This window comes from Podarcis liolepis, assembly GCF_965112155.1.
Source record: "Podarcis liolepis genome assembly, chromosome: 2".
NCBI lineage: Eukaryota > Metazoa > Chordata > Lepidosauria > Squamata > Lacertidae > Podarcis > Podarcis liolepis.
In genome coordinates, this window is record NC_139555.1 from 43,544,283 (window position 1) to 43,569,705 (window position 25,423).

Consider the following 25,423-nt stretch of genomic DNA (forward strand, 5'->3'; position numbering starts at 1 on the left):
CTTAAATTGCTGTAACCTGCTCTGGGGCCTTATGGAGATTTTGTGATTCCCCAGGAGGTTTCATTTTCCATGGGAATATCATCTAATGAAGATATCTTCTTGCCACAAGAAGCCACACAGATTTGCACAACTGCAGTAAAAATAGATAGTGAGGGTCAATGGAGTGTTAGTAAACTGCAACATCTTTTACCGGCATGAAATGCAGGGAAGATGAAAGCAATGCAAATCAGGCGTAATTACATTGGATTGGAAATGTAAATGAATCAAAGGTGAAATAGTTACCACTGAAATCAATATGGGAGTAAACTTAGATACAATTATACTTGGAAAAGATACACTCTTTATGACGTCTTTGCTTCCTGTTGTCTCCTTTGTTTCCACTTAGAATCTCCAGGACATTTAGAAATAAATGTACATTTTTAATTGCATTGTGATTGGTTTACGTGCTGCACTGGAGGTGCTGAGTTCAGATGAACTGCTAAATTAGAGATGCTTTGTATGAGAATCCTAGGGAACAACATGGGCTGGGGTGTTGTTTGGGGGGGTCGGTGGTAGTGGGGTTGCTGTTATTGCTGTTGGTTTTATGCATTGTTATTTTAGACCTTGTGGCTTACATGGAAATCGTTTAATACGGTTGTGTATTTTTTTGCTATTTGGTTTATTGTTTAGGACTATTTTTGTTATGTTGCGGTTATGTATTTTTTCATATTATAAGCTTTCTTGAGCATGGTTTGAACTATGGAAAGGCAACACACAAATAAAATGTGGGTGCACAGACTGGGCTTTGCTAGCTGGTTTAATAATTAACAGGTTTAATCAGAAGTAAGCCCCACTGAGTTGTAAAGTTGGTTTTGAGCTGCCCTGTTCAGGTGTCGGGGGACGACGACCCACAGGTCAAATAATCTAGGCGAGACTATTGCATTTCCACAGAGTGGACCATTCATTGAAGGGAACTACTAGAGGCAGTTTGTGTCGATTGGTAGTAAAGAAATGTTGTTACAGCACAGTTGGCATGAGAAAAAACTATCACAAGGACCCACATAGTGTCAATGATCAAGAACTGTTGCTTGAGTTGTCAATAGATTTTCAATGTTGTAATGCAGCCTTCTTTAAGATATCAGCACCTCTAAGTTGAGAAATTGGAGCCTTCAGAAAATGCCAACAATTTCACAATGTTAAACCATGTGAAGGGCAGCCCAAGAGATGAACTGCTAATGACTAACAGATCATGAAGCTCCTTGTGCACTTGTGGATCCAGGTGTTTGAAGGTTTCCGTGACATTATTGCTTAGAAAAACATCTGCACACTTGCCAAGGAGCTACAAATTGAATGGGGACCACAAGGGGGTGGCTGAAGCATCTGCCCAGTCTCCACTGGCCATTCCCTGCCAGCTGGCAGCTGGCATGGGCACAGGGTCCGATATTGCCAGTCAACTCTCCTGTGTGACCCAAAGACAGAGGAGAGGTGGAATGCAAATTGGCCTGTCATCCTTTGGAACCCAAGAGTTGCCGAGGTCAAGCAATCTCCTAACAAAGCAGAGACAACAATCGAAACTGAATGATAGTCACTGGGAGTCATCCCAGCCAGTCTTTATTTTGCTCAATAAATAGACAGTTGTTAGTCTCATTTGGTGCCTGAGATCTAAATGTCTTCCCTCAAAGTAGTGCTTCTGTTGCAGACAAAATGCATATTCACAGCATGCAAATGTCAATGTCTGATTAGTATGAAACTATGGCTTCCCCCCCACTTCCAACCAACACATCCACTCGATTGTAACTGCTGCATGGAAGGTGGTTATTCAAATGTCATGGTGGGCGTCTATGGAATCTAGTTTGTGTCATCTCTAGTGCCTCTTGCCTTTTCCATGATGCCCCTACCATGTTGTAAACTTGTTCATTCGTTCAATATTGGAAATAAATAAAAATTATTTAATTAATTATTTGGGGTCTTAGAAGGCAATGTGTCTTTCCAGCAGAGGGGCACATTCATGTTTTCAAAACAAAGTAAAACACAGAAGAGGAATATGGCCACCCTCTCACAATGTAGGGTTGCCATATGTCCGGAATTTCCCAGACATATCCGGAATACTGCTGTCTCTAGCAGTGTCTGTGTGGAAATAGGCAAAATGTCCGGGAAAATCTGGATGTATGGCAGCTCATGACAACAGCTTTGGGCAAAACTAAAAAAAAAACAAAAAACCTTTGCCCCTCCCCCCATGTCAACAACTTTGCCCAAAAAACCCCTCAAAAACTTTTCTGTCTGGATTTTCACTGTTTGAAATATGGAAACCCCATCACAATGATGCTTATAAAGATAAGATCTAGAGCTGGTCTAGAGGTAGCATGGATATAGTATTTTTTATATATATAAAAAAAGACTCATGCAAAGTTCCTATGAGAGAGGAAGAGGAGAAAACCAAAGTCATCAATAATCTGGGCAATTCCCAATCCCTACTCTAAATATTTCAACCAACCTTATGCAGTGAAAAGTGGCAGCGTCTTGCCACAGTTTAACCAACCCCCAAAAGGATACAAAGAGAAAGGGTAAATGAGAAAAGGGAGCTACAGCAAAGCCATCTTGTCTGGGTTTGACATAAAGAGGTGCTCTGTGGTCTGAAAATTAGGAGAGGTTTCCCTCAGCTGTACAGGGACTGTATAAATTGTCTCATTAAAAAGGTTGTAACAAACCAGGCGGATGCTGGAAATGGAGGCTTTAGGAGATACATGAGTTCTACAGAGCTGCCTGGCACCAAATCATGAATTAAGCAGGCTCAAAGACAGGCCAGGATACTAAAGAGCACTTCATTTTTGCTGGGAATCTGCCTCAGGATTTGTTCTCAGTGCTAGACCTAAAAGATAGCAAGAAGTGCCACTGAATGTATGGATTGCCTTCCTCTCAATTCTGAAAGGAAGGGCTGTTTTCATGTGGTAAGAGGGGCTTCCAATGTGTGGGGGCCCGAGTGTGTGGGGTGTGTGTGTGTTCCACCCAGGCCTAAGCCCCGACCCCTTACAAAAGATGCCGGAATAAACCAAAACTGAGCCAGGTATCATTGTGGTATGTTGCCCCTGTTCCTAGTAAGTCCCCACCCTGGACTTGGTCTTCTGTGATCTGGCCCCTGAACTGTTTTGACTGGTCTAATTCCCTCCTTTGTCAGCTGGCACTTCCACGGGGTATTTCCCACCCTGCTCTACCCTGCCCCATTCCTCCCCCCCCACCCGAATTCTGGGATTCTCTCCAGCCTAAACCCCAGCTAACCCCCGCCAAGAACCATGGTCTCCCCATCTTTCCTCCCAGCTCCCCGGGAAGTTACCCAGGGTCTGAAAGCTTCACATGAAACCTAATCGATGCCAGACGAGCTGGCTCCTTCCCTGCCAGGCAGCTGTGCAGCCAATTCCCGCACACCCGTCTGCAAAGCAGAGGGGAGGGGGGCATCCCCCGCTGCCTACGGAGCGAGCCTGGCCGTGGGCTATTTGGAAGGAGTTAAACCCACGGGGAGGCTGAGCTGAAAGGGTCAATCTTCTGTCAGACGGGGAATAAGTCACTGCTGCTATTATCTGATGAAAAAGGTGGGATGGCCTAGGGGCTAGAGCACAGCATTAAGGGACAGACGTTGCAAGTCCTTGTTCTCCCTCCCTCCACCCGACTCCTTAGGAGCACCATCTTGCTTTTCCGGGTTCTCTTTGCCCCAAGGAGATGTCCCTCAAGCCCAGCCTTCTTGTAGGGTGATGTGCACAGGTGCCGCACCCCATAAAGTGGGCTACGTTTCTTAATGGAACCCTTTTGGTGAGCATCTAAGAGCTACCAGATGCATTGCTTCAAAGCTCCGTGCAACTCAGTCTCATGTCTCTGTGAGCGATAAAATAGCAATTTCATTTTAATGTTCATTTGCCTTATGCTAGACCATTGCCCCAAATCGCCTTCACAACTGCATATAAGAGAGAGGAGATGAGGTGCACCGCACTTCACAATGACAGCACGATCCGAAGCGTGTCTTCTCAGAAGTAAGTCCCAGGTAAGCAGGTATAGGATCGCAGCCTGGTTGCCCTCCAAAGCTGACAACAAATTCGGGGACATGCAAGGTATACTGAATAGCTGGTGCACCCTGCTTAGAAAAAATCCACTGAGCCAGCAATCTGGAAGAAAAATATTGGTCCTGGCCCAGATTGAAGCAGCAGCACCACCATATGGTGCTTGGCCCATTTTCAAAAACCCAGCCTGTTACTTCTGTCAACAAAGTATGGAGCAATGACCACGAGCCAAGCACACGTACTGTTTAATGTCTGGAGGGTCATTCTAGGCTTCAGGAGGCCTAAGGTACTGCCTATATCTGGTACTTCCCAAGATATATGACTACTACTAACAATAAGACCTAGCATTTATATAGCATTTTGGAAGGCTGACAATGCTTCACATATATTATCTCAGTAAGGCTTAGGGCAACCTTGAGAAGTAAGCTGGGATTATTATCCCTGCATTATAGAAAGTGATGAGGATGACAGATAGTATTTTGCAGAAGACCACCTGCTGAGTTCGTGATAAGATTCAGATTTGAACTGGGGACTCTGTAACCAACCTCGCCCAACATTTAAAGCACACTTGAAGCATATTTAAAGCATGCGGCTTCCCCCAAAGAATCCTGGCAACTGTAGCTTGTGAAGGGTGCCGGGAATTGCAGCTCTGTGAGGAGCGAAATACAGTTCCCAGGATTCTTTGAGTGAAGCAATGGGCTTTAAATGTGTGGTGCGGATGCAGACTCTGTTATTTGGTTTTTGTTTGACTGGCTGATTGAAAACCTTGTTGAGAAAGTATCACAGGATACTTTGGCCCTCAGTCCCCCATGACAAGACTGTTTCCTGTGACATGAGGAGAATAATAATAATAATAATAAATTTTATTTATATCCCACCCTCCCCAGCCGAAGCCGGGCTCAGGGCGGCTAACAACAATAAAACAGTACAAAAGTACAGCACAAACAACACTCTAAAATCATTCATTATAAAATTAATTCAAATCAAGCCACTGGCAACCATTGGGCCAGAGCTCCGCGAAGATTGCCGAGGGAGGGAGTCAGGCTGTGCCCTGGCCAAAGGCCTGGTGGAACAGCTCTGTCTTGCAGGCCCTGCGGAAAGATGTCAAGTCCCGCAGGGCCCTAGTCTCTTGTGACAGAGCGTTCCACCAGATCGGAGCCACAGCCGAAAAAGCCCTGGCTCTGGTTGAGGCCAGCCTAACTTCTCTGTGGCCTGGGACCTTCAAGATGTTTTTATTTGAAGACCGTAAGTTTCTCTGTGGGGCATACCAGGAGAGGCGGTCCCGTAGGTACGAGGGTCCTAGGCCGTATAGGGCTTTAAAGGTTAAAACCAGCACCTTAAACCTGATCCTGTACTCCACCGGGAGCCAGAACCATTGTACTTGCAGGTTTGCCCCCTTCAAAGGGCAGGCTGAGGCATTTCCTTGTGAGGATAAGTAAACAGACAGGCACACAGAAGACTGGACCCCATGAAGTTCCTGCAGATTTACTCACAGAGATAACACCCCATATATGCCTTTTGTCTGTTGTCTATTCCTGTTTCAGACAGCACAAAGAAGAGCGCAGGAACAGAGGAAGGAGAACCAATCGACGTAAAATGAAGCTGGGGCAATGGTGGGGAAGGCACCTCATACCCATAGGTCACGTACACGCAGCAGTTCCATATGGCCACATCCACACCATAGATTTAAAGCACACACCCCTGCCACAAAGAATATTGGGAACTGTAGTTTGCCCCCACTGAGGTGCAATTTTTAGCACCCTAAACAAACTACACTTCCCAGTATTCTTTGGAGGAAGCCATGAGCTTTCCCATGTGCTGGATGTGCCCCTGGCAAGGGCCTGCCCTGCTGTATGTATATGGTGTGTGCTGATAGTATGGGTGACTGTTCGTCATTATGCAATGTGAGCCTCCATCTTGGCGCTTAGTGATATATATTTTAAATATTGTGCAGAGAGCGCTCAGCAGGGATTCAGTTACACATTTAAAACATCAAAATTAAAGGAATATAGCAAGAATTATTAAAGTGGAAGGAATGGGGGGGGGAGCGTTGATTGTCTTCCAAGTCTGCAAGTTTATTATTGGGAAACAGCCCTGGTGTGTGAAATAAAGAAAATCTTCGCCCATCTTCCAATTTCCCATAGGAAACGTGGTAATATCTCAATAAGAAGACCACAAAGCGGAGGCTTTCACTAAAAAATAAAATAAAATAAATGATATGGAGAGATGTTTTCCTCCCACCCGTCTCCTTGTTTCCCAGAGTGTCTCAGCAGCACCCTCTTGTGTTCAACCATGGAAACTGGGTTTTGCCTCTTCATCGGTTGCCCCAGGAGCTTCTTATGCTTCGACTTTTTACATCAGCAAGAACGGTCAAGGAGAAACCCGGCCAAATACAGCTGCCACCAAAGCATCTAAAGGGGCACACCCAAGTCTGAAATGTGAAACCTGAAGACCTCCTGAATCAAATGCCCCTTCTGAGATTTTAGCACATCAAGGAGAGAAGAGTCCGTGTCAGCCAAGGAGCTGAGGCTGTGGCAGAGCGCTGTCATCTGGTGCCCATAGACTGGAGACGCAGCCTAAAAAGTAGGATCCCGCACAGCTGTCTTTGAGGCTGTAGCAACAGCCCCATCTCATTAAATTCATTTCTGCTTCTTGCTGCAGTGTAATGGTCCTCTCCTAATAACAGGCTATCTGAGGATATTTTTCTCCCTTCGACACTGCCAGATCTCGCAGGACTCTAGCGAGGCCATGGCTGAGATGTCAGGAAGATTGTAGGTGGGGACTTGTAGCTTGGAGACACACTGCTGGGCTCATCTGCAGAAGGCAAGGGCATCAATGAGCTGGAACTGGCAGCCCGAAGATGGAATCGCAGGAGATTAGATGGCATCGGAACAGCAACTGAGAGGCTGGTGCTGGGTTCTGGTGCTTTTTTACAACCAACTAGATCAGTGGTCATTTCTGTAGGTTCAGAGCACTGAGCACCCCGAGAGGAAATGTTTATCTTCATGCAGCAATTGCTACGGGGAATGTTCATGTTCTGGTGGTGAACTGGTTCTAGCTGCTTGGTGAAAGGGTTTGGAACCAAGTCGGCAGGATACAATCCACAGCTGCTCTCCTCTGTTTCTTGAAGGTTGGCTAAAAGCGTTTCTCTCATTGAGGCCAAATGAAGTCCACCCTGGGCTAGGGCGACTTTCAAGTGAACCTTGTTTTCTAAGATAGGGTAGCTAATGCAGGGCACTCTAGAGCCTGTTGGACTCCAAGTCCCATCTGTCCCAGGCAGTATGACCAATGATGAGGGATGATGGGACATCCAGATAACACCTTGTTGGTCACCCCTCTCCTAGGTAGTGCTTCTCACTGAGCCTCTCCTAGGTGGTGCTTCTGCTGGGAAAGATTCATACAGTGGTACCGTGGTTCTCAAACGCCTTGGTACTCAAACAACTTGGAACCCAAACACTGCAAACCCGGAAGTAAATGTTCCGGTTTGCGACCTTTTTTTGGAAGCCGAATGTGCTCCGTTTTGAGTGTTATGCTGAGGACTATTTTTGCTATTTATTTTGTGTTTTTGCGGCTTCTTTGTTTTGTTTTTTTGACTGTGTGGAACCCAGTTCAGCTACTGATTGTGTGACTGCAGTACATTGTTTATTGCTTTCATTTTATGGCTCAATTGTCTCGTTAGTAAAATTCATGTTAAACTGCTGCTTTAGGGGTTGCTTTTAAAAGTCTGGAATGGATTAATCCATTTTGCATTACTTTCTATGGAAAAGCACACCTTGGTTTTGGAATGCTTTGGTTTTGGAACAGACTTCCGGAATGGATTAAGTTTGAGAACCAAGGTACCACCATACAAGGATTCTGTTTATTCAGAAATCTTCATTAACATATTGGGAGATTCCTAGGTCACCTGGTGGGCCTGTGCCTCTAGTTTTCACCACCAAGAACCTTGCATGCTATCAAGTCCCAGGTGTAGCTGGGCCATCACACAGCCCTCCCCCCTGTAGTCCATTAGCAACAGTGCAGGCTCCTTATTAACATTTTCCCTGCTCTCACGGATCTTTCCGAAATGGCTCCAAATTGACATAATTCCAGGCTATTAGTGAAACCAACAATCTGATTGTGTTGCAAGGCTGTGGCTAATTATACCACATAAAGGGGCCTCTGCCAAGGTGTGGGAACGCTGTGCTTCTGAGCAAGGACAAGTTGGACTGTAGTCTGGGAAGAGCTGGGCTTTGGGTTTCATCTTTCACTTCGCAGTCCCTTTTGCTATATTTCAATTCCATTGCAGAATGAAAATTCAATCAGTTCTTTCCAAATTGCTTCAGACATCTCTTTCTTGCAGTTCCAAAGTACTTGAAACCCTGAAGCACTGTGTGTGACTATTTCTCGGTGTTTCCTTGACGCCTTGTCTACATGTCCTGCCACTTGTAGATTTGAGGGTTTGTACGGGAGGTTTGTACGGCAGTTAATGTGCCTTTGCTGAGTGCCATGGGCGTAGCCAGAAATTTTGTTGGGGGGGGGCAGAACCGATGTGATTGGTCAGTGATTGGTCAGTTAGCCATGCCCGTGGTGAGTGCCTATCTTAAATGTGCGTATTAAATGATGGGGTAGGGATCAGTAACTGGGAAGGGAAAACATCTCTCCTCCAAGACCTCTATTAATCCATCATATTGGGATGGATTCCTTCCAAGGACTTTCTTTGTTATTTTCCTTGTTTACTTAATACTCTGAGAATTAGGGGTTTTCTGTTGCTTGCTGCCAGAGAGCTGTGAATTCCAAGGAACATAGCTTCTGTTCTACTTTTAGTCTGATGCCATGTTTTTGCAGAGAGAGTCCTCCCCCATGCACATTCCTCTCCAGCTCTTTGTCACATTCTTTATGCTGTTACTTCCTCAGCCTCCCTTCCATTAGTTCCTTCCTTACCCTCTCCCACTCTTTCTTCCCCTTTCTCTAGTCTCCAGCACTATAGTGGATGTTGCTAAGGAAGTCTGACTTGCACCACACAGCATCTAGCACACACAAGCAGGAACCCCCGTTACTTCTCTTAGTGGTAGCCGAGATCCCACTTGCTGGAGGAAGGCAGAGTCACACGGGTCACAGTTTAGGCACACCTTGAGAACACTCAGCTCTGTGCTGGATTGCAGCTTCAGCCTTCAAGATGTGTGCTTTAATATTCTGCTGTTCAAGTGTGCTGGGGTGGGAGTGCTTTATGTAGCCGTACTGGGCATGTGGGGGATGCGCGAATGCCTAGGAGCTTCCTAACATGCTACCCTCTCGTTTGTGGTCAGATATTAATTGGTGTAGACCATCTGCTATCTAACCACTTACCTGCAGACATTACAAGCCTGTGGTTTCTCTCTCTTGACGGGCTTTTAGCCACAAGCAGCTTTGCAGGGATGTGAGGGATTTGAACCATATGTCTCATCACATGCTCTCTCTTTATTAAAAAAAACCCAAAAACGTTTTTATATATAAAAATATAGATTTCTAGTGTGGCCTTGTTGTATTTTATTGTTGAATTTTGATATTAAGCTCCCCAGGCACCAATTGGCATAGGTGGGGGGCTATATAAATAACATAACAATTATGATCATTACTATGACAAACACTACACAGGAATCTCAAGGTTACTCTAGAGATAAGCGCGATTATTTCTACCATTAATATAATAGGAACACACCATGGGAGGATGCAAATGTCTCGGTGAGAGAAAGGGTTTGTGCATATGGGAGGCTTATTTTCATGCTGTTTCCTTTGGGCGTGCATGTGTGGAACTGTGTGGGTGTGCAGCAAAAATAATCTGCTGGGGTACCCAGAGAATAGGCTTACTTTTCTCTGCTGCATAGTTGCATTTGTAATGCACGTGCCAATACACATGTATGCATACACAAAGGTTTCTGTATATGTGGATGGATATCGGTTGGCACATGTCTTATGCTAGGTCGGTCTTAATCTGAGCCAACTGGGAACTTCTGGGAGCCCTTCCACTGTTCTGCCCCCTAACCAAGTCACTCCCAGCCCAGATTCATCAGCACAAGTACAGCAGCTCAGATAAGGATGACTCCTGCTCTCTGCTGGTGGGACCAGGATACTGACTTCATTGCCATTCCAACCAGCCAGCAGCTGGGAGCCAAAGCATTGGCTCTGACAGGTTTGACAGCTGAGATGCAATAAGTGTGTTAACCCATCAGGGACATAAGGGATGATGGATGATGGTGAATAGATTTCCTTAGCTTACTTACCTGGAAGGAAATCTAATTGAGATCACTTTAACTTATTTTGGAGAAAACAGGGATAGGTGTGGGCTAAAACTTGCAAGAATGCCTCTCAACAGCCCTACATTATGGTAAAAGGCAGATCTGGGGGCAGGGGATAGAACACAAAGGCATAGGTTGTCCTGAACTATTCCTCCCCACCTGCATAGCACAGTAGTTGGCAAACCTAGTATGGATAAGTGTTGATCTCTCTCCATGTTTGAATGTCGGCAGATGGAGCTTGAGAGTGAAGCTACAGCTGGGATTAAGAAGGTATAGAGAGCCTGAGCACAAGGCCATGTGCAGCTGTTGGTCTATTAAAACCTCCGGGGTTGAATCCTATGCACACAGGCATACTGTATTTATGCCCACTAAAATCAATGATCATGGATGTACTGAACTGAACATCAGATTAAGTGGTAAGTAGGCCCAAACCCCATTTGTATACACTATATACATTTAACTCCATAGGTTCCATAGACCTTCATCTACAAATCTGTTTTGCTAGCAAAACTGTAATGTTGCTATATTGTACAGCATGCTTCTAGCCAGAAAACGCAACTATTAGTGCAAAGAAGGGGATGAGGGATTCATAGTGATTTGTCCAAATGCTGATCAGGGAATTTAGGCAGCAGACAGTGACCCACACTGCACAAAGCAGACCTCATATATTGTTGAGGTGTAGTTGCGTTTTGAAATTAAACTGCCCTTTCTTAGGCCTGATTTAAATCTGTCCTTACAGTTACAGCAGATTGGTGCTGTCACCTTTAAGTCAGGTTCCCCTGTACAGTGGTACCTCGGGATGCGAACGGGATCCATTCCGGAGCCCCGTTCGCATCCAGAAGCAAACGTAACTAGTGATTGCACGTTGCTTTTTGTCGCTGCTGCGCATGCGTTACGTCATTTTGAGCATCTGTGCATGCGCGAGCGGCGAAACCTGGATGTAACATGCTCCGTTACTTCCAGGTTGCCGCGGAGCTTAACTCAAATGCACTCAACATGAAGCATATTCAACCTGAGGTATGACTGTACTGACTTTTGCAGTGCTAGTTTGCCAGTATGGTAAGCACCCAGACCAGAATATCTTGGTGCTCTGATACTGTGCATGCAGGGGACAGCAACCCAATTGAATCTGATGTTGGGCTGTGTAATTTCACAAGACCATGTTTCGTCTACATGTCCCACATAAAGCCCATCCAAAGCTGAAAAGCAGCCAGCTTTCTCATAAAATGATGCAGATAGTAGAATACAACCCATAAGGCTGAAGAATACACTGAGTTACACCAGCACAAGGATTTTTGCTCTAGAGAGTTGGGAGAACCCCTAGAACAGATTTAGGGGACCCATGAGAGACTGTTCCATTGCACAAACAGAAATCCTTGCAATGACAGAACAACGGCTTTAGAGCTATGCTGCAATTCCACCCTTTGTGGAATTAGCTATAGCAACCCCATATGGGTGACAGTTGACAACCCTAGCATCTTTGCCATTATCTATGCCATCTAGGCATGTACACACTGTTTGGATACCAATGAGACGGAAACATGGAAGGTGCCTAAAGAAGCCAGGGTGGCTATCTAAAGAACTTTTAACTGAGTTAAGATTAAAAAAGGATGTGTACAAAAAATGGAAAAGGGGGGAAACCACCAAAGAGGAATTCGAACAAATAGCCAGCACATGTAGACACAAAGTCAGAAAAGCTAAAGCACAGAATGAACTCAGGCTTGCTAGAGAGGTTAAAAGCAACAAAAAAGGCTTTTATGGGTATGTCCATAGCAAAAGGAAGAACAAAGAAACAGTGGGGTCACTCAGAGGAAAAGATGGTGAAATGCAAACAGGGGACACAGAAAGGGCTGAACTCCTCAATGCCTTCTTTGCCTCAGTCTTCTCCGATAAAGAAAACAATGCCTGACCTGAAGAATTTGGAGCAAATGATTCAGCAGAGGAAACACAGCCCAGAATAACTAAGGAGATAGTACAAGAATACTTGGCTAGTTTAGATGTATTCAAGTCTCCAGGGCCAGACGAACTGCATCCAAGAATATTAAAAGAACTGGCAGATGTGATCTCAGAACCACTGGCAGTCATCTTTGAGAATTCCTGGAGAACAGGCGAAGTCCCGGCAGACTGGAGGAGGGCAAATGTTGTCCCTATTTTCAAAAAGGGGAAAAGAGAGGACCCAAATAATTATCGCCCAGTCAGTCTGACATCATACCAGGGAAGATTCTGGAGCAGATCATTAAGCAAACAGTCTGTGAGCACCTAGAAAGGAATGCTGTGATCACCAATAGTCAGCATGGATTTCTGAAAAATAAGTCATGTCAGACTAACCTGATCTTGTTTTTTGACAGAATTACAAGCCTGGTAGATGAAGGGAACGCAGTGGATGTAGCCTACCTTGATTTCAGCAAGGCATTCGACAAGGTGCCCCATTATATCCTTGTAAAGAAGCTGGTAAAATGCGGTCTTGACTATGCTACCACTCAGTGGATTTGTAACTGGCTGACTGACCGAACCCAAAGGGTGCTCATCAATGGTTCCTCTTCATCCTGGAGGAGAGTGACTAGTGGGGTGCCACTAGTTATTCAACATCTTTATCAACGACTTGGATGATGGACTCAAGGGCATCCTGATCAAATTTGCAGATGACACCAAACTGGGAGGGGTGGCTAACACCCCAGAGGACAGGATCACACTTCAAAACGACCTTGACAGATTAGAGAACTGGGCCAAAACAAACAAGATGAACTTTAACAGGGAGAAATGTAAAGTATTGCACTTGGGCAAAAAAAATGAGAGGCACAAATACAAGATGGGTAACACCTGGCTTGAGAGCAGTACATGTGAAAAGGATCTAGGAGTCTTGGTTGACCACAAACTTGACATGAGCCAACAGTGTGATGCGGCAGCTAAAAAAGCCAATGCAATTCTGGGCTGCATCAATAGGAGTATAGCATCTAGATCAAGGGAAGTAATAGTGCCACTGTATTCTACTCTGGTCAGACCTCACCTGGAGTACTGTGTCCAGTTCTCGGCACCACAGTTCAAGAAGGACACTGACAAACTGGAACGTGTCCAGAGGAGGGCAACCAAAATGGTCAAAGGTCTGGAAACAATGCCTTATGAGGAACGGCTAAGGGAGCTGGGCATGTTTAGCCTGGAGAAGAGGAGGTTAAGGGGTGATATGATAGCCATGTTCAAATATATAAAAGGATGTCATATAGAGGAGGGAGAAAGGTTGTTTTCTGCTGCTCCAGAGAAGCGGACACGGAGCAATGGATCCAAACTACAAGAAAGAAGATTCCACCTAAACATTAGGAAGAACTTCCTGACAGTAAGAGCTGTTCGACAGTGGAATTTGCTGCCCAGGAGTGTGGTGGAGTCTCCTTCTTTGGAGGTCTTTAAGCAGAGGCTTGACAACCATATGTCAGGAGTGCTCTGATGGTGTTTCCTGCTTGGCAGGGGGTTGGACTCGATGGCCCTTGTGGTCTATTCCAACTCTATGATTCTATGGAGAGTTTTCAGTATTTCTGAGGGACACTTTTGTACCTCAAACTAATATTGCAGTCAAGGAAAGCAGGATACTCAGTGGCCTTGCATAATCACTTCATTCCTGGCTAACAAGAACTCGCAAGTGCAATCCCGAAATCCCAAACCATCGTTTAAACCATAGGTGAAGAAATCTGTGGCCCGCCACATGCTGTTGGACTACAACTCCCATTATCCCTGACCATTGTCCATGCTAGTAGGGGCTGATTTGGAGGGCCACAGGTTCTCTACCCCTGACTTAGGCTATATACACATTAGTGTCTTAAAACACAGTGAGATCACACATACACCTCACAGTTTAAGTCACATTTTATGTTGCTGTGCATACCAGAGAGAGGGTGGGGATTGTCATCACCTGATGCACATTATCAGCTTGGTTGCTTCACACCTGCGACACACATCGTAGCTTCAAATGTCAGCCGTGGGAGCTCACTAGAATCAGAGTAAACATTAATGTGTACACAGCCTTAAACTAATAATTCAACAGCCATAAGTTAACTATCAAGTATAGCAAGGCAATGTTAAGTTTGTACTACCAACAAACTTAAATACAAACTTGCTATACTTGTCAGGAACAGATCAGCAATAAAACACCCGGTGTCAGTGAAGTTAACTCTTTATTCAAAGAAACCAAAACAGTGTAGGCCTAGCGAACACAGTAACTCCAGTAGATCTTGCAGGGCCGTAGCTAGGGGGTGGCAAGGTGGGGCCCCACCAGGGGCACAGGCCGGGGCGCGTGCAAAATCGGCTAAAAATATGTCCATAAATATGTCTATAAATAAAAAACTTGATTATTGCCTCATAAGAAAAGGTTTTAAATAGAGGGTGAATTGAATGGGGTGGGTGGGTTGGAGGAGAGGCGGAAAGAAGAGCTAATTTGTCAGTGGTTGGGGACGCAATCTGGACAGTTCTGCCAGGGCCGCAAGATCACCTAGCTATGGCTCTGAGGTCTTGCACCAATGAGGTAGCTGCAAGGACTGAGGGTCCCCGCCTCCCCACTGGTCCCTAAGAATCTTCCTCCCCCAGATCCCTCCCAAGCAATCTCAGGCTTGTCTTGTCTCTTTTTGCTCTGCCCTCTTAATTTCTCTGCGTGTTCTGTGAAATCAGCGGAGAGGTGAGCCGGTCACAGCAGGAGGGAGAGACCCCCTGGCTTCTTCAGCAGCCTGTCCCCACTGCCCTCCAGCCTCCACTTCTGCCTCTGATTCTGGACTGCCCTCTGCCATAGCCTCTTCCTCCTCACTAAACCCTGTTGCCTCTTCAGTTTCTGACATCTCCCAGTCTGACCACTCTTCTCCCTCTGACCACTCAACATCATCCCACCACCAATCCCCTGGCTCTGAGCTTTCTTCCCATGGGGGTTCCTTTGGGAGCTTCCCAGCTGGTGGCACCTCCCACCAGTCCTCTGCACCCAGACAGTCCATGACATCTTGATAATCAACTTGTGGCTACTGAGCTATTTCTCATCAAAATATGGTATATGCCATTTATAAATATGCTGCACAGCAATTTTGTGTATATTTGGTACTAGGGGCTGCTGTGCCTAACACAGATATGATGTGATACTGCAAAAAAAGGTATTGCAATTACTGAAAAGACAAGGGTTAAGGAAATGTTGAGGGCTGACAATAGGACGTGGGGGGCACTGGTGGCAGTGAAGATACAGCCAGAGAAATGGTGCTGCTCATATACTGATAAAGAAGCAGAGCAGGTTATAAAGATGTTACCTTGCCTTGTTTTAGGGTAGCATATGACGCCTCCCCCCTGGGGGCCGCTCCACATCATACATTTAAGATCTATGGCTTTCTTCAAAGAATTCTGGGAACTGTAGTTTAAGGGTGCTGGGAACTGTGTCTCTGTAATGGGGAAAACTAAGGGACATGGGTGGCGCTGTGGTCTAAATTCCAGCTCCTGCCAACCTAGCAGTTCGAAAGCACACCCAAAAGTGCAAGTAGATAAATAGGTGCTGCTCCGGCGGGAAGGTAAACGGCATTTCTGTGCGCTGTTCTGGTTTTGGTGTTCTGTTGCGCCAAAAGCGGCTTAGTCATGCTGGCCGCATGACCCGGGAAAACTGTCTGCAGACAAACACCGGCCAGTAAAGCGAGATGAGCGACGCAACCCCAGAGCCGTTCGTGACTGGACATAACTGTCAGGAATCCTTTACCTTTACTTTTTTTTTAATGGGGGAAACTACACCTCTCAGGATTCTTTGCGGGAAGCCATGTACTTTAAATGTAACATTCCTTCTGTCGACTAGTTCTTTCACCTAGGGGCCTTCCTGTTCTGTCTAGACGGAAAGAGGGAGACAGAAGCCAGTTGCAGAAGCTTCACCTCAGATTTGCTGAACGTTCTTCGAAACTCTGCAGGGATTTCATTTATCAAGCCAGTGTACAACGTTAAAACTGATCTGCACGTGACGTGGGACTTTTAGGCTTGCCAAGGAACATTTCCTCGCCCGTCTTTCGAATTCCTCGTTGGCTCCGGTCCCTTAATAACTCGCCAAAAGACACCAATTGGCGGCCTGCGCGTTTTGAGCGCGCAGAACGGAACAGGCAGAACGCGCGCTGATTGGCGGTGGGCGGCGAAGGTCAGCGCGCGCGAGGGGAGGGGTGGGGAGCGGAGGGAGGAAGACTCGGAGTCGAACGCTTATTGTTTAGATTTAGCTCCCGCCAGGGACAGAGTCGGGAAGGCGGATTGGCGGAGGGAGCGGTGGGCGTGGCCGCGCGCGAGGAGTAGGCGGGGGAGCCGAGGCGCGAAGCTCGGGGGTTGGCTGCGGCGTCTCCGATCGCCGCGCGGGGATTGGTGGCTCCGCCGTTCCGTCGTTAAGCCGGCGGCGCGCGGGGAGTGGGCTTTCGGCGTTTGGGCTTGAGAGGGAGAAGGAAGCAGGCAAGGCGGGCGGGGGGAAAAGAAGAGATCTGTCATGGCGCGGGTGTCTGTCCTGGGAGTTTCGTTGCTGGAGAACCCGAGCCCCTTCGGCCACCCGCTCCGCTTCCAGGTCCAATTCGAGTGCGGGGAGGCGTTGCCTCACGGTGAGTACGCGGGGGGGGGGGAGGGATAATCTCCCGCGCCAGGAGCCTCGTTCCCCAACCGACCCTCAGCCCGAGCCAGGTTCCGTCGCACGAGGCGGCCGCCCGCAACCGACGTCCGGGAGCCCCCACCCCTCCGCCCAGGATGGCAGCGCTGGGTGCCTCCACTCCCGGGCTTCCGCTGTGGCTTTATTTTGCCAGCCTGGACCCGGCTCTCCACACAGGGGCTGCTACGTGGGCGCTGTACCTTCTAACTACCTTTAAAAATAAAAATAGAGCTTTTATGAACTTGGTGCCTTAAGTTTTTGGCCTGCAGAGACTTAATTGGGGCGAGGCTGCTCTTGAGATGGTGTGTGTGTGTGTGAGAGAGAGAGAGAGAGAGTGTGTGTGTGTGTGTGTGTGTGTGTGTATGCATATACATATAAATACACACACTTAAAAATGCCACCGGATGTGGGGTGTCCTTCTGACCATTCTGCTGAATGAGGCCTTGGCCTCTGCCAGGAAGCCCCAGCCGGCAATACTGTTGGTCTGGGCAAAGAGCCAGTGTGGGGTGGAGATTTGGGCTGAGGAGACCACGGTGCAAATCCCTACTCAGCCAGGCAGCTCTCTGAGTGACCTTGAGCTTGGCATCTAACCTACATAACAGGGTTTTTAGAAGTGGGTTGAGGGGGAAAGCTATGCATGTCTCATTTAGCTCCTTGGGGTAAAGGTAGGATTTAAATTGGGGGGTCATAAACCTTTTTCAGCCATGGGCCTGGCCACCATCCCTCAGAACATGTGTGCCAGAATATATATATATTTTTCGGGGGTGAACGAATTCCTATGCCCCACAAATAACCCAGAAATGCATTATAAATAAAAACACACTGATTCCTGGACCATCCGCGGGCCGGATTTAGAAGGCAATTGGGCCGCATCCGGCCCACGGGCCTTAGGTTGCCTACCCCGATATAAATGAAATAAAATAGCATTGGCTGTTTTGGGGTGGCATTGGCTGTTACACAGTGTTGGGAGCCCCAGCGCAGGCCGTGTCCTGACCTCAGTGCTAGCAGCCTGAGGGCAAGGTGTAGCTGCTTGATGAGATCAGCAGAGAGCTCCGGAATGAATGCCCGTATTCTTTCCCCCCAATAAATCATAGGCTCTTTATTTGTTCCTATAGGAAGAGTTTCTTGAATGCCATAGTGGGAATACAGCTGGTCATTAGCCAATAGTAAGCCTAGGAGATACACATGGTTAAAAGCTATGCCTTCCTAAGCATTCATTGGCAGTCAGTAACATAGCAAAACTAGGAGTTATACTCTATAGAGTTGGTAACTTCTTATCTGAATTCTTTCAATTTCAGTTGAATGTTAGTTGTCAATTTATTATAGTGTTTAATAATTCTTCACTAGATACTGCAGTGGTCTAGTGGGAAATCATGAAGGCTGGTCTGTTAGGTCAAATGAGGCAGAGGCCCACTAAAGTCAACCTGCCCTCAGCTAACCCTCACCTGCCACTTGCATCCTATCCAGGCACTGACATTGGTTATCATCTTGCTCCTCCTTAATCTGTTGCCATTTCAGTACTCAACAAGGATGAACATGGGAGCAAAACTAGAATAAGTTGACTACCTGTCATTGGCTCTGGCCCTATCAACTGTTCTTATGAGAGAATGCCAAAGCCCCTTTATTCTGTGGTACCATTCTGCCTACTCCTTGGGACCATACCAGTCTCTTCCCCTACTATTCCCTTTTTAATTGTGTATTCTGGATTGTTAAATTGAAAATCACTGCCTTCCTGACTTCTACTCCTTGGTGATCTTCCACTACATTGGATTGTGTGAAGCAAGTTTGACTTGGTTCAGGACTGCTGTGATGGAAAGTTGCTACTTCTGTCCCAGGGTAGGAATGGGCTAAAAATGTCATTGTGGCACAAGTGCAAATCAAGAGCTTACTAAATTATGGCCCTCTCCACAGAGAAAAATTGTAAGTCAGGCTTTTAAAATAGAGTGGCTTATCATGCAGACATGATGCATAAACTTGGGGAATAGCATGCAAAAAGGGGAACACTGCCATAAAATATAGTAAAGCATCTTATTCTCACCTTTCTTATCATTTCACATGCTGTTATTTTGATTCCACCGTTTTTCTATACAACCATGAAATTTGGTATTGGGTGCATAGTTCAGTATTCTGGGAATTGCAGTTTTTATTAGAAGAACTGAATGTCTAGCCTTACAGCTGGAAAAGATATATTTGAAAGTGTTTGGGCAGTGCTTGGTGAAGCTTCAGAAGTTGCAAGCAGGGAGTCAGCTGAGCAGAGCTGGATTGGCAGAGGGGCATGTTTTAATGCCAGGGCTGTAGTGGGGGATGTTGACTGCCCTGGTTCCCTCAGGGATAAGTTGCACATAATTTATACATCATGCAAAGTTTTGCCATTGCTTTTTTAAAATAAAGCATAGGGCCTTCACATACATTATTAAGACCAGACTTCTCTTAAGAGTGTTGAGATTGGGGAGAAATGGAGGTACAGAAAATCGCAGTGAGATCCTTTACTTTGGGGCAGGATGTCTATGGCCTTTCCAACTTAGGAGCAGCTGCAAGTTTTCTAAATTTAATAACCTCTGTGGACAGATGCCAAAAAAGTGCTACCTGCAAAGTAGTAAACTTTGTAGAAGAAGACACATGAAAAAGTGAGCTGCAGCATAGGAACAACTTCCTATTTCAGATTCTAATCTCCTGTTAAGAGTTCTTTCTTAGCAAAAAGCCATGACAGCAAAGAGGGATTTCTGGTGAGCAAATGGGGATACTTTTGCACATTCCTCACAGCTCCTTATAGTTTCTTGTTGCTCCTGATGATTGCTCCATTTGCTAACATCCCTTTTGACTTGCACTGTTTTTGGCACAAAAATGTGGAACAGTGGACTTTATTTATTCATGACCTCACATCACTGGATACAAGTTCTTGTTAATTAGCATTACGGTTCCATGTGAGAGAACTACTAGCCTTCATAGCTGCACCAGTGGTCTATCATAGCAGATTGTTCACAATATTTTCTGACTTTTGTCTAATGAGATGATCCATAAAGGTTCAAGACAGACATAATAGCTAACTGGAAGTCACAGCTGATTTTGCATAGCAGATTCTTCACCCATGGTGGGAGCCTTTGCAGTTTGCTCCTCCCCTATGCAGGAAAGCTGTCTGGCTTTTCTAAAGAAAAAGAATTTAAAACTCTATTTGTATATTTGCATTTAATTGCATCTGCACCTCTTCTTTGAAGAACAACCAAAAAAAATATAAAATAAACTTTTTACTAAGCTGCTCCAAGGATTGTGGTGAGGAATCTTGACGAGATTATGAGTGATGCCCACTGTTGACTTAAATGGCAGATTTGCAGACCTTGACCTAGAGAGAGATAGAGGCATCTGTACTGAACGCTGTGAGAGTGCTTCCAGATTGAGCCCATTGCTTTGCAAACATTACATCAATATTCACCCAAAATTTTCCCATCATTGTTTAACAATATGAATTGTGGATATGAAAAGGTTTTTTTGAGACACTGGAAAACAATAGAGGTTATTCAGCCCTGCGCTTGAACTGGGGTACACATTCTCTAAACACTGGTGCTAATGGTGTATTTCAATGTATTGGCCTTCTGAAGATGAAGGGAAATTTCCCTCAATACGTCTAGGATTCTGGTGCCCACACTCTTGCCAACTGATCCTTGTTGCTTTTACCTTTCAGATTTGGAGTGGAAGATCATCTATGTGGGCTCTGCAGAGAGTGAGGAATATGACCAAGTTCTTGACTCAGTGCTGGTGGGACCTGTTCCAGCTGGGAGGCATATGTTTGTGTTTGAAGTAAGTTTAGATCTGTCTCTTGGAGAAGGATAGGAAAGATAAGCCTAAGGCTCCAATCTCTAGATTTTTCTCTTTAGATTCAGACAATGGAGAAAGATTGACAGATTCATTGGAAAGGGGCCTCCTGCTTCATTTTTAATTTTCATTTTCCCTAATAGAGAAGTGATTGTTACCTGGAGAAAATGCACTAAAATCTGGATTTCTCAGTTACCTATAACTGGGCAATAGCATGTCCACCAAAATTAAAAGGTAGCTGTAAAGTACAGGGGTTTGTATTCTAACTCTGATTTAAGTTCATTTTTTTTAAATGATGTGTTTCTGAGTATGTCAACATTTTTTTAAAGTACCATGCAAGTAAAGTCCATCATTAGCCTATCCATATTGTGTGTGGCTAGAGTGCTATTTAGGTTGAAAAAACATGGGCTACATTAGTCATGAAAAGTCACCTGGTTGCTATACTAATATGAGGAGATGGAGAGAGAGAGTGGCATATGACAGCCCTGCAGTGTATTCCAGTGTTACTCAGTGTTGGGGGGAATTGCAGCTTGAGAAGGCTGTTTCATTTTGGTGGGGGTGATGATTAAATGCTTTCCCACCCTTTAGGAGAAAACAGTGATTATTGAAAATGAACTGCTGCTCCTGATATAAGCACAAATGTGTTAATATCAAAGTCTCAAATCCTTTTTGCTCAAGAAAAAAAAAATGTGGCTCTTTGACCTGTGCTGATAACATTACTGTAGTAATTACAGGGCATTGCTGCATTCTGGGGTGGTACAACTGGTACAACTCTTAACGACATAGTTAGCCAGTGCTTTCAGGATAGCAATTCCTGTTAGAACACTAAACTACGATGATTAAATTGGTGGCCCAGTTCACTGGCTTTGGAACTGCAACTGCATTGCTTACTTGCTTTCAATTTGTGCTGATGTATAACTCCATCCTTGGCCTATCTACCACCTGTAGTGTAGCTTTCTTTCTCCAAAATAATTTTACAATCATGGTGAACTGACATGAGGATAATTACCTGAATCTTTTGCTTGGTTTTCTGAGACTACATATTTTTGTTGCTTGTCTTTGTTGTTGCACAACACCGAGAGAAATAAAAAAAGCCTTGATTATGAACTCCAGTCTGTTGGCATTTCTTCTATAACTGTATCACTTTGTTCCACCAACATAAGCCCATTCCTGGTTATATACACTTCAATGGATCTTGAATGAGGACTCTGTAGTATTGTCATTCAAGTTTGGACCAGGCAGACCTAGGTTCAAATCTCCACTCAGCCCAGAAGCTGAATGGGTAATTTAAAGTTTTAATATTCTTCAAGAATTGCAAGGGGGATGAAATGGGAAAGCCTCAAGCATGCTGCCCTGAGTTTTCTTTTAAAGACAGGCAGGATGAAAATGTCACTTACCTTGTTTTGCCGTTTTCTCTGCAGGCCAATGCCCCCAACCCTGATCTAATCCCTGAAAGTGATGCTGTGGGAGTTACAGTAATACTTATCACTTGTACCTATCTGGGCCAAGAATTCATCCGCATTGGATACTATGTCAACAATGAATATATGGATCCTGAGCTAAGAGAAAACCCACCCCTCAAGCCAGACTTCTCCCAGGTGAGACACTGATCTGATAAAAGCAGCTTGTCCATCATCTTGGCCTTCATGAAGGCCATGTCCTTGCCTTGGGAATTTGGATTAGGGACCCTTAACAGGATGCAAAGCAAGGCAAGTGAGGGGTGTGGCTTGGGGAGAGTCCAGATAGAGAGATGGGGGGGTGTATTTGGCCCCCAGTCTGGTGGTTCCCATTTCTTTTGGGGAGTACAAAATCCTTGCAAGGCCAGAGTAGTAGCCTTTGAGACCCAGTCACTTTGCAGTGTTGGAAAATGCTATGCTGGGGGAAGGTAGATGTTATTTGGGATGACAATATGAAGCAGAAAGTTATACAATGAGTTCAGCTCAGTATTAATTTATTGCCTGCATTCTGAATAAGACAGTGCATTTTGACCAGAAAGCTGTGGAGTGGGTAGCCCTTGTGATACAGAATGGAGCTTTGATTTTTTCCCCAGGAGTTATAGCACAACTTAAATACACTTTTGTAGAATAGAGTAGTGATAATGGCCTGCTACAGATAAAACCTTGTTTGTAATTGCATCTTCATCATATTATGTGCTGATTGATGTGGCTGCAGCAGAGTAGTTTGAGGGAGCTTTAAATCTCAAAGAGAAGATTAATATGTTTAGTGAGGTACCTACTCTGCTCCGTGAGTTGAGGGGACATTGATGATTCCTTCCTGGGAAGGTTCATGCTCTGACAAAGGGCTTCAAAGCATTGAAAGAAAATTGGGGTTACTGAGTAACAGCAGCAGATTTTAAGAGCCTATGGACTATGGAGTTTGGTTCAAGTCTTGTTTGCTATTTTGAAACCCAATGTGCAATGTAAGTAGGTCCCCTGTAGATGTCAAAAAGTAAGAAGGATTACCAATGTGAAATAGAATTGGAAGGATTACACCCAGATATAAATTTTCTCTCTGTGTTGTCATAAAATAAAATAGTGTTAACTTTTTAAACCATTTTTTACTTCTGTTAACCCTCCCCTTTCTTGATATTGCTGCAGGAATTGAGTAGCTGTCAGCCTAGAAAGTTGATCCAAACATAAACCTATGTAACTTTGACCCCTGTTTTTCTTACTTCCAGCTACAGAGGAATATCTTGGCATCCAACCCCAGAGTCACCCGTTTCCACATCAATTGGGATGGTCCTAGAGACCAGATGGACAATATTGAAAATGTAGACCCAGAACCTGATAGCTTCCTGCCTCCTAGCTGTGTCTACATCAAAGGCTTGGTCCATTCCATGGGTCTGCAACCAGAGAATTCCATGGACTGTATGTGATCCAAACACAATAATGTTGAGGACCCTGCGCAATGAAGAGCAGCTGACAAGTTTTTGTGGGAGATGTAGGAGGGATTTGGGATAATGAACCAACTGATATGTCTACGGAGATTGACAATTCAGAGTCCTTTTCGTGTTAGGGTTTGTAACAGATCTACAGGTCTGTTCTGTCATAGTATTTCTTCATTGATACTTGGATCCTCCTGCCACTAACCCTTGACAGGCACCTAGTCCAGCTGCATAAACAGAACCCTGTGTTTCCCTCCTTTGTTCCAGGTCTCCAGAAGGCTGGAATCTAGCATAGTGGGTACCTTCTTTTCAGGACAGTTTTCTGTTGCAACACAGCTAAGTCTTGATGAGTTGCTGCTGGCAAAATAGCTAGCAATTACAGTCAGGTCTTGATTCCTCTCAGGAGTTGATAAGCCCGTCCCAGTTTTACAATCTGTGCTTAGTAAAAGGTGATGGATGATAAGATTTAAGCTGTACAATTTACCTATTTGCACAAGGGTCCCAGCACTGCTTTTGAGAGCTCCCTCTTTTAGCTTGCACCAGTTGGCCTTTCTACCATTGACCCAAAATCTGCCCAAGGCCACAGTGAGCAGGAATTGCATCAACTCCTTTAGACGGTGGCTAAGTTTACAAATCCCTCCACAGAGGAAACATGCCTTTCTTCAAAAGGCCTGCACTTGTTTTTTTTCTGGCCTGCCTCCAGTCGCACACCCTTCTTTTCTGTTATTACCTGCCCTGATACTTGATCTCTCTATTTCTCTCTCTGGTATTTTAGAGATGAACACAGCATATAGATGTTTAAAACATTTTTGTGTTGTATGTCTGACCAATAAAACTTTTTGGAATAAACTATTTTGTGAATTCTTAAGTGGTATCTAGTTGGTTGAATACCGAGAGAACCTTATTAAAGATTTTGCTGCAAGGGACTACTCATTTTGGCGAGGTTAAAAAATATGTAGGTATAATTTGCTTCCTAAAAGCAGGAGTGGCAAAATATAGTTGTATGCAGTGTTAAAGATCTGTAGGACTTAGAATTGTAGAGTTGGAAGAGATCCTGAGGGTCATCTAGTCCAACCTACTGCAGTACTCCAAGTCATGCCCCCTAAATCTGTCCTGGGGGTTTCCCTGACCCTCTGGACCAGAATTAGGGAGGGTGCAGGGCACAACACTTGTTGTGCAAGTGTAAACCTTTATGCTGATGGAAAGAGCAAGTTGGATACCACCCCTGATGATCGTCACGACCAGATTACTATTTTCAGTTAATATAGTGTCATAGGTTAGTGTCATTTTATTTTATTTTATAAAATAACTTGTGGTATGTTTAGATCAGATATAATGCCAAACCATGTTCTAGTGTGTGAGTGAGTCCTCCCTGCCCAAGGAGACTCAAACCAATGCCCCAGGAAAATAGTAAAACAGTAATATAGCATGTAAAAGATAGTAATGCAAAGATGACAAAAGTATCACTCCAGGGGAAAAGTGCCAGAATAAAATGCTCGCTCAAATGTTATAATGGCATACTTAAATATAAGCAAAACACTACAGTGTCCTATCCTGGACCACCACTAGATCTTGCCTCATAAAGAAAGTACCTGCTACAAAGCTCCACTTTCAAAATGGCTTGAAATATGAGTAGCCATTGAACTGCAGAGATTCTCTTGTGTGTCAAGTAAAACATGCCCGGTGTTCCCAAATTCCAGATCAGGGTAATTGGCTTACCTCAAGTCAATGGATTATCAAGTAGACTGAAGTTGGAATTTTTAGGGTTGGTTGACTCATTTTAACTGATTTAAATACATTCATTTTTCACTGCTGAAAGGTTTTCAACCTG

General features: G+C 45.0%; 1 protein-coding gene and 1 long non-coding RNA gene across 3 annotated transcripts in view; one reads left to right on the forward strand and one right to left on the reverse strand.

The window, feature by feature from the left end:
* Positions 1-16,491, reverse strand: part of LOC310700844 — a 116,666-nt gene extending 100,175 nt beyond the window's left edge. For both annotated transcript variants that reach the window (XR_014522867.1, XR_014522868.1), the window contains exons 1-2: positions 16,157-16,491; positions 14,157-14,260 (exon numbers count right to left, since the gene is read on the reverse strand). This is a non-coding gene — a long non-coding RNA (uncharacterized lncRNA). The remainder of the gene's footprint in view (positions 1-14,156; positions 14,261-16,156) is intronic.
* Positions 16,492-16,591: 100 nt separating this feature from the next.
* Positions 16,592-24,441, forward strand: ASF1B (anti-silencing function 1B histone chaperone). The gene is made up of 4 exons (XM_083490798.1): positions 16,592-16,854; positions 20,578-20,693; positions 22,130-22,306; positions 23,386-24,441. The coding sequence occupies exons 1-4, from the start codon at positions 16,746-16,748 to the stop codon at positions 23,581-23,583; spliced, it is 600 nt and encodes a 199-aa protein (XP_083346924.1). The 5' UTR covers positions 16,592-16,745; the 3' UTR covers positions 23,584-24,441.
* Positions 24,442-25,423: the final 982 nt, after the last annotated feature.